The following is a 17,708-nucleotide window of genomic DNA, read 5'->3' on the forward strand; positions in this document are numbered from 1 at the left end:
TTGATAATGGCAGCAAGTTACATTTTTTATAAACTTCTAAGAAAAGGTACGGTTAACTAATATTAAAATGCCAGATGGTCATAGGTAAACTTAGGGCTTACTATTTTTTAGTAAGATACTGCAGAATATTCACACTCAAAAAATGTATAAAGGTTCTTACCCATCCTTGGTTTGATCGGCTACTCCTGCCAAGAGCTGCACTATCTTCGGATTGCTGTTTGGATCATTGTACAGTCCAAGATAGCGCTGGACAAAGTCTTCTGGGGTCATGTAATGTTCTCCATCAACCTCAGTACTGGCATACTAAAAAATGAATAACATATACTTAAAAATTAAAATTATTCAACATCATCCTGTAGCCAAAAGTATTTTGTGAAAAGATAAATTAAAGACCAGTATCAAAATTCAAATAAAGATAATAAATGTAGGACTTTTCTCTGGATAGTGAAAAACACTCAGAACCTGACTGAAGAACATCAGCCAAGTGCTGATACGTGCGACAACGTGCACAAACCTTGAAGACATTGCAAGTTAAAGAAGCCAAACACAAAAGGCCACAGAAGGTATAACCTCTTTTATATGAAATGTCCACAGTGACAGAAAGCAGAAGCATAGTTGCTAAGAACTGAGAAGAGGGGAAAAATGGGAGTAACTGCTTTAACATAGGTGAGGTTTTTCTTGGGAGCAATGAAAATGTCCTGGCAATGGCCACACAACATTGTAACTATACTAAAGAACACAGCACTATAAACTTTCAAATGGTTAAAATGGTGAATTTTGTTACTTGACTTTTATCTTAATGAAACATATAATACATTAAGAGAAGAAATATGAGAAAGATGAAGAAAGGTGAAAGGGCAGCTGAGTTAACCAAGACCTGAGAATGAGAAGCTGACACCTGTAGACTCCCAGGAGCTTCCCACCTACAAGAGCACAGGGCGGGAGATGACACAACACATGAGACTGCCAAATCTCAGAAAGTGAAACAAATGAGAAAAAGCATGACAAACAAGACCTTCCACCATAGGTATTTGTTCTACATTCCAGTAGCTGGAAAAAAGAAACAAAAATATTCTGTTTTTATGTCAATGTTTACAAAGAAAATAATAATACCTGCCTATCAAATATAAGCCTCATTATTTAAGGGTTTTATGTACTATGGCATGATCAAAGATGAACAACCAAAGCTCTCCTCTTTGGGTTGCAGCTGATTTAGTCAACTATCAAAGTAGTAACATCAGAAAATTTCCCAGAATTGAAGAATACAAGGGTTCACTAAGTGCTAACCATAATATACTAAAACAAACAAAACAAAAACCCACACCAGGACTTGGCCCATCAAAAAATGACAGAACGTCAGAAGAAAGAGAAAATCCTAAAAGTTTTTAGAGAGGAAAAAAATGGTCACCTACAAAGCATCAAGCCTTTCTCAACAGAAACACTGAAAGCTTGAAAACAATGGAGTAAGACCTTGAAAATTCTAAACTAAATTATTTCCAGCCTAGAATTCTAAACTGAGGCAACTTTCAATCAGTTGTAAGGGTAGATTAAAACTACTCTGAGGGGTATCTGGGTGGCTCACTTGATTGGGTCACCAACTCTTGGTTTCGATTCAGGTCATGGTCTCAAGGTCATGGGATTGAGTACCTTGGCTAGATGGGTGCTCAGCAGGGAGTCTGCTTGCAATTCTCTCTCTCCTCCTCTGCCCCTCCCCCTGCCTGTGCACACGCACCCTCTCTCTAAAATGGATAAATCTGGGGCACCTGGGTGGCTCAGGTCATGATCCAGGGTCCTGGGATCAAGTCCCACATTGGGCTCCCTGCTAAGGGAGCTTCTTCTCCCTGTACCCTTCCCACCTGGCTTGTGTTCTCTCTCTCTCTCTTTCTCAAATAAATAAAATCTCTAAAACAAAACAAAACTCAAATAATAAAATGGATAAATCTTTAAAAAATAATAAAAAAATAAAAGTACTTTGAGATACCCATGTTCTCAATACTTTTCCCCATCATGTACCTTCTCAGGAAGCTACAGGAGAATTTGCTCCATTAAAAAGAGGGCATGAGGGATCCCTGGGTGGCGCAGCGGTTTGGCGCCTGCCTTTGGCCCAGGGCGCGATCCTGGAGATCCGGGATCAAATCCCACGTCAGGCTCCCGGTACATGGAGCCTGCTTCTCCCTCTGCCTGTGTCTCTGCCTCTCTCTCTCTCTCTCTGTGACTATCATAAATAAAAAAAAAAAAAAAAAAAGAGGGCATGAGGGGCACCTGGGTGGCTCAGTGGTTGAGTGTCTGCCTTTGGCTCAGGTTGTGATCCTGGGGTCCTGGGATCGAGTCCCACATTGGGCTCCCAGTGGGGAGCCTGCTTCTCCCTCTGCCTATGCCTCAGCCTCTCTCTGTGTCTCTCATGAATAAAAAATAAAACCTTTAAAAAGGGGGGGGGGGCATGAACCAAGTAAATGAAAAATTAGGTAATTTTTAGCTCTATGAGAAAGTAAATTATGAAATAATTTTTTTGTTGTACAAAAATAATACGTGACTTGACTCAAACAGTATTTATAGTCATAATAAATATCAGATATTAATTTAATAACAATTATAAACATACTGAGAGGAATGAAGGGAGAAGGACAAGGAAGTAGTATAAGGAAGTACTCAACTACTATCAAAGGAAGTTAATAATGTCTAGAAATAGCAGTACAGAAATATGAAAGAAAGTACCAAAATAAATAGCTAAGAGTTAGAAATGGTTGCTTCTGGGAAACAAGACAGGGATGGGAAGGATCAAAGCAAAGGACTATTGGTTTGTTTTTTGGTTAAGCATTTCAAATGGTCTCATTTGTGAATCTGACTAAACCAAGCAACCAGCTCTTTCAACAAAGAGGGAATTAAATAAAAAATGTTTCCTTTGTCATATTCTAAAACACACCACAGAGGCTATCACAGCCAATGCTATATTAGCCTGTGCAAGAAGTAGCCTAAGGTAAACCTATTTCTCCTAGCTTGGACTACCAAATGCACCTAACAAATATCACCCCCCAAAAAAGGTCATATTCTCTCTACATGCTATAAAAATCATTCCTGAAACGGTCCTAAGTTTTAGGTCCTGGCTCCACCAGTAGTAACTCACTGAGTCCTTCAACAATTCCGTTCTCCTCCCAGGCTTCTAGATATATTGCACATCTACAAAATGAAGACTAAATAATCTTTGACATTACAAAACAGTAAGTTTGTTAACACAGAAGAAGAAATAAACTATATGGTATTAATACTAATACCATGTGGATTCTACTAATTCCTGTCAACTACTTTTGTTTTTTGTTCTTCAGTGTTCTTTAAAATCTGACATGTTTTACCAAAATCAGAAAACTACAGAGTTAAGAACAGGCAGGAGGAGGGGGAAAGGCATAATGTCAGAAGACTACTGCAACTGGAAAGAGGAATCAACCCAAGGAAGTCTAAAAATAGAATTTGAAGACACTGACAAGTCAACAATTCACTAGACTATGAGAGCCAAGCAGTGGTATCGGAAATGTACTATGGGATCCAAAAAGGAGTGTTCATTCCACGGACAGGTGAAATGGGCTGCAGTAGGAAGGAGACAGTAACATTTAGAATAGGCCTTGAAGGTAAAATTCGATTTTAATTGCAAACAGACAAAAAGGATCTTTCAGTCTAAAAAAAAAAAAAAAATGTGAACACATATAGAAATTCAAAAATACATTTTTTTTCTTTTTTTGGGGGGGGTAGAGAAATGGCAATGAAGAGAGGATATATAAAGATGATAGTAGAAGGCGAAACTGAAAAGGCAGCTTGAGACAAGATGATGGAAGGTTTTGAATGCTAAATTGAATAGTCGGAACTCCATTCTGTGGGCCATGGGAGGCCACTAAAAGTTTCAAAGGAGGACAGAGATGTGATCTGACCTGTGCTCTCTCTTGTAGCAATATAAAAGATGGTTTGGAGAAGACAGAAACTGACTGGGGGGAGAGAGATCAAGTATCCCCTACTGAAGTTGGGAGTGCAAATGAAAAAAAAAAAAATGGGTATTTTCATGCCTTGCTAATTTTTTTTTAAAAATGAATTCAAAAGGTACAAAAGGGTATACACAGAAGAATTTCTAACCCCTCTGTCCCCAGTCACTCAATATTCCACTCCAGGGACGCCTGGGTGGCTCAGCGGTTGAGCGCCTGCCTTTGGCCCAGCGCGTGATCCTGGAGTCCTGGGGTCGAGTCCTACATCGGGCTCCCTGCATGGAGCCTGCTTCCCTCTCTGCCTATGCCTCTGCCTCTCTCTCTCTCTGGATCTCTCATGAATAAACAAATAAAATCTTAAAAAAAAAAAATACTCCACTCCAGAGGCAATTTCTTATATATGCTTCCAGATGTTTTATGCATAAATGATTAATATAGGGACACCTGGGTGGCTCAGTGGTTGAGCGTCTGCCTTCGGCTCAGGGCATGATCCTGGAGTCCTGGGATCGAGTCCCACATTGGGCTTCCCTGCATGGAGCCTGCTTCTCCTCTGCCTGTGTCTCTGCCTTTCTCTCTGTGTTTCTCATCAATAAATACATAAAATCTTTAAAAATAAATAAATGATTATATATAGGAGACACATGCATATACATGCTAATGTATATACACACAAATATGCAAGAATATTCTAACCCATTTCTTTTTTTTTTTTTTTTTTTTTTTAGATTTTATTTATTTATTCATGAGAGACACACAGAGAGAGAGAGAGAGAGAGGCAGAGACACAGGCAGAGGGAGAAGCAGACTCCATGCAGGGAGCCTGACATGGAACTCGATCCCTGGCCTCCAGGATCAGGCCCTGGGCTGAAGGCAGTGTTAAACCGCTGAGCCACCCGGGAGCCCCCTAACCCATTTCTTTTTATACAAATGATAACTATTAATACTGTTCTGTACATCTTGCTTTTTTCAAATTCAGTCATTTTGGAAAATGATTCAGCAAGATACATACACACAACATGTCATATATAAAGAACTATAAGAATGCTCACATCCTTTGACAAGGAATCTTGGGTCTGACTCCTATAAAATTTTTTTAAAAAGGAGGAACCAAACACAAGATGCAAAATAAAAAAATAACTAGAGATAGGTTATGGAGATCTTTGTTCTCTTTACAACTATTTGAGTGCTGCTTGCTTTCCTTAATCAGATGTCAGTTCTCAAAAAAGAGAATATGAGAACCCCTCAGAGGTAGTATTAACAAAATGTGGCAACTGATTCTCCATTTCTTTTTGCCACAGGTGTCTAACATCTTATAGTAATATCTGAATTTGACTACCAGGCTACACATAGAAAACACAAAGTATACTGTACTTACAGAATCACCAGGAATTCACAACATTTTTTACTTTATTACGAAACAGAGCAGCCTTAGCACAAACCAAGGACACAGGAGCCAACAAGGAAAACAAATGCTTTTGTTGACAAGTCCTGGAACAGGCTTTGCCAGTATCTGGGGTTATAAATGATGCCAGAGAATCACTTACCCTGAGGTATTTTGCTAGTGTTTTCCCCAACTCTCTTACTCTATTTTAACTTGATTTGAACTGAAAGATAAAGTGTATAGCTCACAGGGGAAAAAAAAAAAAACAAGTCTTCTCATCCATAAGGAGTCGGTACTTGACTTTTACAGGAGACAGTTAACTAATTAACTCATTAAATTAGAGACAATTACTTGGCAATGTCAGTGAGTCTGTTTGCCTGAACAGACAGAAGAGGGAGTACAGAACTGAAACTAGAATCTACCCACAGTCAGTCAAGACACTAAAACATTTTAGGTATTATGTTAACAAAGAAAAGCAGGTACTTTAAAAATGCGTGATATATTTAAACCAAAAGTATATCTTAAAATACTTTTAAAATAAGAATGACTCGTTTATTTTAAACTTCATTACTTTCGATGCTTATTTTAATTGACTGGATAATAAATGTTTTAAACAAAGTAAACATGGCCTTGAGTAACACAGAGGGCTAGAAATGAGAAAAGGTTAAGTGGCCACCTTCTCTTTCTACTAACCAAATGACTTGTATATTTATACTAAAAACAATAAAAAGCTATTTAAAAGAAAGTTTTGAAAAAAAATGAAAGTTTTGGGTCTCCCATGCTAACAGTTATGCCTAAAATTTAATATATCAACCAACTGACTAGTTTTACAATATCATTTCCATATCATTCCTGTCATTTCAAAGAGTGAACCAAAATTACTTTAAATGAAATTAACCAAATATTACATCCATACTCCAAATAACTTTAGAGTTAATCATTTGCCATTTCAAAGACGTCTCTTAAGCAGTTGTAAATCCTCTTGGGCAGGAAGTCAAGGACACATGAAAGACATTGACAAGAAGTAGCTGACAGTATCCAAACAAAAATAGGTGATTTATTTTCTTGATTAAACTTTTTCCAAATCCAACTCAAGCATTTGAATGTAAAAGTGCACATAGTTTTGACATTTCCAGAAAAATTTAAATTTATATTTAGTGGACATGTGCTTGAAAGTCTTGACATTCTGAAGCTTGAGAAATAAAATGGATCTTAATGAAAGATTAGAATCTTCATTTATTATTGCTGATAAAAGATAACAGTGTTTAAAAAAAAAAAAAAAAAAAAAGACAACAGTGTTAGGGCAGCCCGGGTGGCTCAGCGGTCTAGCGTGCCATCGGCCCAGGGTGTGATCCTGGAGAGCGGGGATCTAGTCACACGTCGGGCTCCCTGCATGGAGCCTGCTTCTCCCTCCACCTGTGTCTCTGCCTCTCTCTCTCTCTCTGTGTCTCTCATGAATAAATAAAAAAAAAAAATCTTAAAAAAAAAATGACAGTGTTTCATTTATAGATATACGTACTTATACTATTGTACTTACACTGAACTACCTCTAGCTCCAAATGAGGTCATGTTGTCTAGAAATATTTTGCCTACCAAGTCAACATATCAAGGTCTCACTTGACTGGATAAATTAAACGCTAGTAACTCCTTTACAATTTACTATTTTTAACCTATATTAGAGGTTAACTGTAAAGCAGATTTTACAAAAAGTTTTCATGCAATCCCAAATTTCTATTGAGTAAGGAGTAAAGAAGGTTAACTTAAAATTCAATGACATGAATGAGTAAAAAATGCAAATAGTCTAAATGATACAAATTACCTGTTTAAATCATTTAAGTCCAAAGACAAATACATCCTCTGATATTTTATATGTCTAAAAGATTTTCCAGAGATTATAAAGTCTGATCTATTATAACTAGAAAGCTGGTTACTTTTTAAAAAGTATACAGTGTATCAGGATGCCTGGGTGAGTCAGTGGTTGAGCATCTGTCTTGTGATCCCAGAGTGCTGGGATCGAGTCCTACACTGGGCTCTCTGCATGGAGCCTGCTTTTCCCTCTGCCTATGTCTCTGCCATTCTCTGTCTCTCATGAATAAAGAGATAAAATATTAAAAAAAAAAAAAAGGAACTATACAGTGTATCAAGATTTTAAGTATGCACACCAAAACCAAGGTAATATATTTAGAAGCACTACTTTATTTTGTTTTATTTATTCATGAGAGACAGAGAGAGAGAGAGAGGCAGAGACACAGGCAGAGGAAGAAGCAGACTCTATGCAGGGAGCCCGATGTGTGACCCGAACCCGGGTCGGGTCTCCAGGATCATGCCCTGGGCCAAAAGCGACACTAAACTGCTGAGCCACCCAGGCTGCCCAGAAGCACTACTTTTTAAACCAAAAACCTGCTAATATAAAATCTTCCAGGTCATTTTGCATTAAAAAAAAAAAAAAAACATTTATTAAATACCAATTGTATGCTGGACACTATGCCTGGTACTAGGGATGCAAAGATCACAAAAACATAGTTCCTACCCTCACATAGCTCAGAGATAGTGGCATGATGGACACCGAAACCAGGGTCAGAAAAGAATTCTAGGGCAGCTGGGGTGGCTCAGCGGTTTAGCGCCGCCTTCAGCCTAGGGCCTGATCTTGGAGACCCGGGATCGAGTCCCACGTCGGGCTCCCTGTGTGGAGCCTGCTTCTCTGCCTCTCTCTCTCTCTGTTATCTCTCATGAATAAATGAATAAAATCTTAAAAAAAAAAAAAAAGAAAAGAAAAGAGTTCTAAATCCCCTGTGCTGTTAACTGGTTGCAATTTCTTGAATGAAACACAGCTTCTCTGAGCCTCTTCTCTAATAAGACGGTAAAGAAAGATAGCTGTCTTGATGCAAGGGAAAAAATGAGATCTTGAACACCAAAGTACTTACAAATTATAAAACTAATGCATATTGAGATACTGTAGTTCTTCTAAAATGCTTAGAAACATGGAAAAGCATAGGGTCCCAATTTCCCTCCTTGCTTAAATGTTCTACTTTTGCCCAAGCATGAAGGAGTTATTGTTCTAACTCTTCATCTTCCTCCAAACCAAGGTTTCCTTGGGGTTGGCTTCTACCCCCAAAGCCATATTTTGGTTTACCAAATCGGTCCTAACTGGCCTAGCCAGCTTCACCTCTGCTTATCTAACACGTGGCTGTAATATGAGTCAAAACACACTGTTGCTCCATGACTTTATTCCAACTGAGATGAACTGACATTTTCAGATCTTAACCATCCTTTTAATTTCAGTAACTCTCAAACGACAATGTCACAAAGTGGTAACTACAGATACCACATAAAGCATTTCCCATTGAGAAAAAATGAGTATGTGAACAATGGAAGAGCTAAGCATACAAAGCTAATCCTCTTGCTGTCCTTCACTTTTACTGCTCTTACTCCTAACAGAAGCCAAATTTAGTCAGGAATGTATGCCCTTTCACTACACGAGCACTCTGCATGAGGAGCAGACTGCAACAGGTCTGACATACAAATCCTGTTAACAACAGTACAATGTGGAATTCATCTCTCAAGTAATATTTTAATAAAATAACTATAACATATACTTTTTAAAAGATTTTTTTCTTTTTAAAAGATTTTAATTAGTGATGCAAAATTTTTCTGATATTTACTAAAATCAACTACACATGCATTAGGAAAATGCAATTTTATACATCTAATTATAACTAGCACTTTCAGTTGCATATTTCACGTCACTAGAAACAAACCTTCTACTGATTTTACAAAAAAAGTTCTCTAAAAGTCTGCCTACCTCAACTTGTTTCCATGAAATATTATGTGCTTATTTTTCTTTTTTGCTTTAATATATGTATTTTTATTGTCCATTGTATCAAGTCCTATGGTCAGCTACTAAACAAAGCAATTCCTACCAGGGCAGTGAGATACAAGACCGTTGTTAATCACTGACATCTCAAGTAAAGCTACCATAATAAGGTAGGTCTACCAAAATAATTTTCCTCTCAAAACAGTCAAAAATCTTAGAAATAAAATAATGACCCCAGAGAACTCGATAACTGAAACTAGAATGCTTCTCAGGGCAGATTAAGTTGAATAATTAATTTGCATTGTTCTTAAAATAAATACTTCAATCTCTTGGTCTAAGTAACCATGGGAACATACAAGGAGCATATATATTTATAAGCCTGGGCAAATCATGTCTTTGACAATCAAGGTGCAGCTCCTAGAGTGCAGAATTGCTGTAATGTTGGTAGGCCTTGATTAAATATCAAGATTTTTGCCACAGAGAAAAAGGACCTTTATGCTGGTAGGAAGTGGAAAATATTAAAAGATTTAAGAGAAAGATCTACCAAATGTAATGTACGAACATGGTTTAGATCCTGATTTTAATAAAGCAACTTAAAAAAAATGAAACAAACAGGAAAATTTCAATACTGAATGGAAAGCTACATTATTAAGGAATATTTTTACCTGTAATAATTGAATTGTGGTTTGATGGTTTTTTAGAGTCATCACCTTTAGAGATACTAGAGTATTTGTGTATGCCCGGATACAATGTCTGGGAATTGCTTCAAAATAATCCAATGCAAGCACAACACAGATAAAGCAAGATTAGCTTAATAGTTGGTGAAGCTGAGTTATGGATACATGGTAATTCATTATACTATTTTCTCTAACTTTATATAGGTTTAAAATTTTCCATAATTAAGAAAGGCTTTTTAAGAGACTACAGAAGGGGCACCTGGGTGGCTCAGTGGTTGAGCATCTGCCTTCAGCTCAGGGTGTGATTCCCCAGGTCTTAGGATCAAGTCCCACATCAGGCTCCCCACAGGGAGCCTCCTTCTCCCTCAGCCTAGGTCTCTCTGCCTCTCTCTGTGTCTCTCATGAATAAAGAAATAAAATATTTTAAAGAAATAAATAAAAATAAAAGACTACAGAAAAACAGTGAGATGATTCTATATGTACTAAGATACCTGTATCTCCAAACAATATTAACTAAAAAAGGCAAGTTGCATTGAAATACACAGAGCAGGTCTCTTCCATTTACTGTATAACCTTGAGTAGGATTAACTCTTCTAGGGTTCAGTTTCTTCATCTATAAAATGGGAATATTAATAGTTACCACCTTGTAGAATTGTTCTGAGGATTAACTATAATGATTTGTATAAAATACTTACATTAGTGTCTGAGACATAATAGTGATTCAATAAGTAGTACAGTTTCAGAAGCCCAACCGTGGCTCTGACACTGGTTTCAGTGAATCATGCTTCAGAAACTTCAGTAATGTTAAGTAAAAGAGAGCTGGAGAGATCAGGGAGATTTTTCTTTTTAAGTTGCACAGATAAAGAATGAATTACAAGTCTCTCTTTTAGGTCTGTGTCTTGGTATTTCAGAGTCTAGAACTGGACTAGAATTCCTTCTCTGGTTCAGACTGAGCAACTGAAGGTTCCAAAGACAACTCTGTAAATATCTTCCATAGTCTCTCAAACTTAGACCATAGCTATATCCTTTTTCATAACCTACAAACTTGAGAGAAGTTACCTCTTCTGATGATATTTCCAAATGTGGGGATTTGTAAAGATCTTCAGGGGTATGTCTCAAAAAATGTCATTAGCTGATTATATGCACATAATCATATGCACATATTAATATCTTAGTCACTTTATAGATCCAGCACAGTTACCTGGGAAAGTCAAGGGATTCAGATCTTATTCAGGAAAGAAAGGTCTTCATCTCATTTTAGAAGAAAAGGAAGGGAATACAGAACTAAGCTCCATGCGGATGCCTGGGTGGCTCAGCAGTTGAGCGTCTGTCTTTGGCTCAGGGTGTGATCCCGGGGTCCTGGGATTGAGTCCCTCATCAGAGTCTCTACAAGGAGCCTGCTTCTCCCTCTGCCTATGTTTTTACCTCTCTCTGTGTGTCCCTCATGAATAAATACATAAAAATCTTAACAACAAAAAAAGAACTAAACTCCATGTATTAGGCATCATCACACATTACCTCAGCTAATCTTTATAACATCCATATGTGCTAGGTGTAGTTATCCCTTCTTAGATAAGTCTGTTTGGAGGAAACAGACTCCAAAACTAATGCAAATACCTACAGTCATACTGCAAAAAGGAATCAAATAAGGACTCAAATCCAGGTCAGACTACAAAGCCCTTGTAGGCACCAGCTACATTCTGCTGTCTCCTGTATGAAAAGGAGTCACCTGAGGCCTCATTCAAGATATTCTAAGAACCCCATGGACAGGAGGAAATTAAATTAGAAGAATCACAAGCAGTCATACATAAGAAAGCACAGAAATGTATAAGAAAGTTTACATTTCAATATGATCTATTAAATATAATCTATTCAAAATGTAAATTGAATTATTCCACTTCTAAGGTGAAAGACCTTCAGTAGTTTCAACAATGCTCTTAAAAAAAAAAAAAAAAAAAGAAAAGAAAAGAAATCCAAACTCTTTTCCATGGCCTACAAACAAGGATGTGCCTGATATGGTTCTCCTTTGGCTCATCTCTTACTGGCCATTCACTCCCTCATTTACTGACACTTCATTTTTTTTTTAATATTTATTTATTTACTTACTTATTTATTCAGAGAGAGAGAGAGAGAGGCAGAGACACAGGCAGAGGGAGAAGCAGGCTCCATGCAGGGAGCCCGACGTAGGACTCGATCCCAGGTCTCCAGGATCACACCCTGGGGCTGCAGGCAGTGCTAAACTGCTGCACCACTAGGGCTGCCCATTTACTGACACTTCAGGCACACTGGTCTCCTTTCTGTTTGCTGAACATACCAAGCCCTTATCCACATCTAGGCCTTTACACATCTGAGACCTCTGATCAGAATTCCCTCTACCCACCTTTTAGTCCCATCTCTTATCTCACCACCCTCTTGAAAAATGACAGCCAGGGGCACCCTGGGTGGCTCAGTGGCTTAGCACGGCCTTCAGTCCAGGGCGTGATCCTGGAGACCCAGGATCGAGTCCTGCATCAGGGTCCCTGCATGGAGCCTGCTTCTCCCTCTGCCTGTGTCTCTGCCTTTCTGTGTGTGTGTGTGTGTGTGTGTGTGTGTGTGTCATGAATAAAAAAATAAAACCTTTAAAAAAAATTTAAAAAGTCACATTAAAAAAAAATGACGACCATTTCCACCATTGTTTATTTCATTATTAGACTTGTCATCTTCTGCAGATTTTTTTTTTCCTCCCAAGTCTGTGGGCTTTGCTATTGTCTGTCTCACTACTACCTAGAATGTGAGATTTTACCTTCACTGAACTTCTCTATCTAAAATCTATAGATAGGGCACCTGGGTGGCACAGTCAGTTAAGTGTCTGCCTTTGGCTCAGGTCATAATCATGGGATTCTTGGATCCAGCAGCACCTCACACCTCGGGCTCCCTGCTCAGCAGGGAATCTGCTTCTCACTTTCCCCCTGCCTCCCCACCCCCCCAGCTCATGCTCTCTCCCTCTCTCTCAAATAATTTTTTAAAATCTTTAAAATCTATAAATGTAGAACCCAGCACAATACCTAGCCTGGCACGTAGTAGCCAATTAAAATTATATTGATGAGTAATAGAACACAACCCGGCATTTAATACACTACTTTTCTCATGTTTTCAATTATTTTTCAATCCTTCAGTTGACTCAAGAATAAAGTCTCACCATGATGTGAGTATGCCCTCAATGCCTAACCCTTCTTTTAAAATGAAAACTCTACATAGTTTATGGCAAATACCAATATACTAAAGATAAAGGCTATCATCTTCAATGTCTATATTCTTTTTTTTAAAACTTTATTTTTAATTTTACTTATTTATTCATGAGAGACAGAGAGAGAGAAGCAGAGACACAGGCAGAGGGAGAAGCAGGCTCCATGCAGGGAGCCCGACGTGGGACTCAATCTTGAAGCCCAGGATCACGCCCTGAGCCGAAGGCAGACGCTGAGTCGATGAGCCACCCAGGAGTTCCCAATGCCTATATTCTAAAGAACTAGTGAAAACCCTTAACCAGTATAGCTAAGAAAACTATAGATCCCTTTCTGTGTATCTCATACTGGGTTTATTCAACCCAATTTAGTCTGGGAAGTCCTCTTTTAACTTCAGGTTCTGAAAAGCTAAATTCTTACTTTTTATATTCACTTGATCTAAAACCTAATACATACACATTAAGACTTTGTTTTTATTTTCCCCTAATTCTTCTATAAGCATGTATATATGCAAACATACATACAATATATATGAAGTGGCTTTTAGAAAACTGTAATTATACTATATACACTTTTTTACATCTTTCTTATCTCACTTAAAGGTACATTGGAAATCTCTCTAAATCAACTGCAATAGGCCTAACTCATCCTTTTTAGTTCTGCATAATTTTCGACAGGATGTTTATTCCATAATTTTTCTACCACTCCCCTTTGATAATATTTCTCGTTTCCTTTTTCTTTTTCTCAAGGAACAACTGAATGCTGCAACTAACAACCTTGTGCATATATATTCTTATGAGAATTTTTATTTCTCTGCGATAAATACCTCAAAAGTAGGATTGTTTGCTCAAATGGTATCTTCTTTCTATTTTAAACTATTGCCAGGTTGCTTTTCAAAGAGTCTTTGTTTCCACAAATACCTTATGAGAGTAACTTTTTCCTTCACATTGGGCCTCAGTAGATGTTATCATTTATAGTACACATTCCATGCTTTTGAAAACATAGCCCTAATTCCTATTCCAAAAAGTAGAAGCGTCTCCTGCTAAACGCCCTGCTTAATTCCCTTCTCAGCCCCAGGTTATTGCCAAAAATAAACAAATACGTAAAAAAAATACTTATTGAATAAAAGGATATTTCTATCAAAAATTAATATATTATCAAAAAAAAAAAAACCCTAAGGAAGAATCACTCTTTGCTTTACATTAGCAGCATCTTCTTCCGCTTATTCTCTAAAATAACACAGGGGAAAATGCATTTCCATAATTTTTATATGATATATGATCTTCATTGTTACACTGGTAATAATGAGAAAAAGAACAGGATGAGGTGCCTGGGTGGCTCAGTTGTTAAGCTCAGATCATGATCTCAGGGTCTTATCAGCCTCATGTCAGACTCCATGATTAGTGCAATATCTGCTTCTTTCCCTCTCCTTCTACCCCTCCCCCCGTTTGTGCTCTCTCTCTCAAATAAAGTTTTCCAAAAAAAAAAAAAAAAAGAGAGAAAAAGAACAGGATCAAAAAAGAGAAAAAACAGGATCAAAAGAACAGGATTCCATTGTAGTAAGTTTTTAGTTTAACATATATAATGATACAGTCTCAACATGTGTTGCTTTCACTGTATAATACATTGATAAATAAATAAGTCTACCAACTTAAAAAAAGACACCTTGACAAACTATTCACTTAAAACAATTTTTGATAAACTTACTTTGCCACAAAGCATAGACTAGATTAACTCCTCATTCTGAAGTTTTGTCAGGTTTATAACAAACAGCCTGTGACATGCCTGTTATCCTCACCTTACCCACCTCTTCATTACTTCTATTGTCTTCCTTTTGCTACAGTATATGATGTAGCGCAAAATGAGTCAATGATAGTATGTGGGTGAGAGAGGTAAGAGATAAATCAAGAAATGACAGTTGTAAGGGTAGAAATAATAAGATCTTAGCTTGACAACTGATTGTAAAATTATAGCACAATCTAACATATAAGAATTCATTTATTGTGTTGGCTAACTGAATTAAAAATAAATAAAATCATTCAGAAAAGTAAAAAAAAAAATCATTTGTTGTGCTCCAATTTTATGAACTTGTAGGAGACAAGAAAAAGCAGAATCCTAATAAATATTATTTTTTTAATAGAAAATATAGCTCATAGGGCAGCCCGGGTAGCTCAGTGGTTTAGCACCGCCTTCAGTCCAGGGCATGATCCTGGAGACCGGGGATGGAGTCCCACATCGGGCTCCCTGCGTGGAACCTGCTTCTCCCTCTGCCTGTGTCTCTGCCTCTCTCTCTGTGGATCTCATGAATAAATAAATAAAATCAGAAAAGAGAAAGAAAAGAAAGAAAATATAGCTCATCAAAATTTGAGAAGCAATGAACACACACACAAAAAAATCTATTTCCCTATATGCAAAATAATACTTTACTTTTATAAAGCCCTTCTCACAAACTTGCACATGTAATTCCATTAAATATAGACAGATCTGCACTTTCAAAGAAAAATATTTTGCTGTTGACAAAAATGAGTATTTGTAAATTAGTTAATCCCACAGATCCAAGTTTTACAAAAAAGTTTTTAATTATATTCCAAAATTCAAAATTAAATCTTCCCTGTAGTCTTTAAACAGCTCAAAGGATCCTACCAAAACCAAATTATACTAATAGCAATAATCTGTACTTTAATCTTTGACTATATCCTTTTTTTTAAAAAAAAAAAAGATTTTATTTATTCATTCATGAGAGACAGAGAGAGAGGGGCAGAGAGAGCAGCAGAGAAGCAAGCTCCCTGCAGGGAGCCCGATGCGGGACTCGATCCTGGGACTTGATCCTGGGACTCAATCCTGGGACTCCAGGATCACACCCTGAGCCAATGTCAGGCACTAAACCACTGAGCCACCCAGGGATCCCTATATCCTTTGTTTTGAAACTACTTTAAACTTCCATGGGATGATTCTCCCTAGTTCTCCTCCTCCTTCCCACTTCAATTGTGAATTATCACTTATAAATCAGTCTCTTATTCCTGGTCTTATTTCTTTTATATTTAATCCCCTCACCACAAGGATTTATCCACCACCTGTACAAATCTGTCTCTCTCCAAACCTGACAGATTTGACATATTGGGACATACTTTTTTAAAGTACCAAACTTAAACTGCTCCCTCCCCCCAAAATTCCCAAAAATAGATGTCTCCTCAATTAACATCTATCCAGATTCACTACTTTTTCCTTTACTTCTGTATTTAATATCAAATTCAACAGATTCACCCCTTACAAAGTCCCTGGTATTGTCCTTCCTTTCCATTTCCCCAGCCATCAGCCACTCCGGGTCATTATCTCCCACATGTATTACTTCAACAGCCTCTTAGCTGATGTCCCTACCTCCTTCCAACCTCTCCACACTTTACCCAACGTACACAAAGAGCTGTCAGAATGTACCACTTCAATTTCCCGGCTCAGAAACCCAGAGTGCCTCCCTACTGTTTCAAATCCAAACTCACTGACCAAATGTTCTAGGAAGTTACAATGTAAAGGCGCTTTTTTTCCCCATCACCTAAGTAACCAGATTTTTTTTCCTTTAACTTAACAAACACAGCTGCCATTAGCCCCTTATATACCTCTAGCTTTCAAAAAATTACCTACCCCCCCCCCCCCATTTTGAGACTCCACAAGTGATTTAGTATAAGGGTCAAGAGTACAGGTTCTGCAGTTTGATTGGAATCCAGCCTCCACCACTTAAGGACTAAATGACATTAACCAAGTCACTTAACTTCATGTATTTAACAGGGACTCTAACCCTACCTCCTAAGGTTGTTATGAAAATTAATGTAGTGCCCTTAAAACACTAGGCTGGTGCCCAGCGCAGAAAGATCAATAACTGTTAGCCATTGTCATTACTGTTACAACCACTTTGATCCAGGCAAGCCAATTTGATCGTTCTACCAGAGGCTATGCATTGGACTTTATTATTCTTGACTACCTCAACCACAACCTGTTAGAGACTGAATGGGTCTGAGAAAGGAGCTAGTCACAGGTCCACTACCATTCAAGTCTTGGCTCAATCCTCTCCTTTGATTATTCAACTGGTATCTACTGCTAAACTAAATACAACTGCACACATGGCACACAGGAAACAGTCCTTATTAAATATTTGTTGATAAAATATATTAAATGCTAAAGAAATATATAGTATGTATTTTTGCTTAGCATCTTTAAAATATTAATAAATCATATACTTCTAAAATCAAACTATTTCTGAACAATTTCCTATAGCTTCAAGTAACTAGAGTTTGAAGTACTCAAGACAGGAATAAGAAAAATCTGCTATGTTACTTGTAACTGTCCTCAAAATGATTCAAATAACCATACTGTATCTTTCTAGCTAATGAAGGTAAATATCTATGATCTCTTATCTATCAATAATTCTTGGGTCAATGCTTTATTAACTAGTGCTAAATACACTGTTATGAATTCCACAATCTTTCAATATAAAAAATAAGGGCGCCATAAAAATAATGTGTAAAAAGATAATGATAAGGGGGCACCTGGTTGGCCCAGTTGGTAGAGCATGCAATTCTTGATCTCAGGGTTTTAAGTTCGAGGCCCACATGTGTAGATATTACTTAAAAATAAAAATCTTAAAAAAAAAAAA

At 37.4% G+C, this 17,708-nt stretch overlaps 1 protein-coding gene across 3 annotated transcripts in view; it reads right to left on the minus strand.

Moving 5' to 3' along the window:
* SLC25A12 (solute carrier family 25 member 12) overlaps positions 1 to 17,708 on the minus strand; it is a 206,338-nt gene that overhangs the window by 81,746 nt on the left and 106,884 nt on the right. For all 3 annotated transcript variants that reach the window (XM_025460184.3, XM_025460180.2, XM_025460181.3), the window contains exon 3: positions 161 to 303. In XM_025460184.3, the coding sequence (XP_025315969.1) occupies positions 161 to 303 (143 nt within the window). The remainder of the gene's footprint in view (positions 1 to 160; positions 304 to 17,708) is intronic.

The sequence above is a fragment of the Canis lupus genome, chromosome 36, assembly GCF_003254725.2.
Source record: "Canis lupus dingo isolate Sandy chromosome 36, ASM325472v2, whole genome shotgun sequence".
NCBI classification, from domain to species: Eukaryota; Metazoa; Chordata; class Mammalia; order Carnivora; family Canidae; genus Canis; species Canis lupus.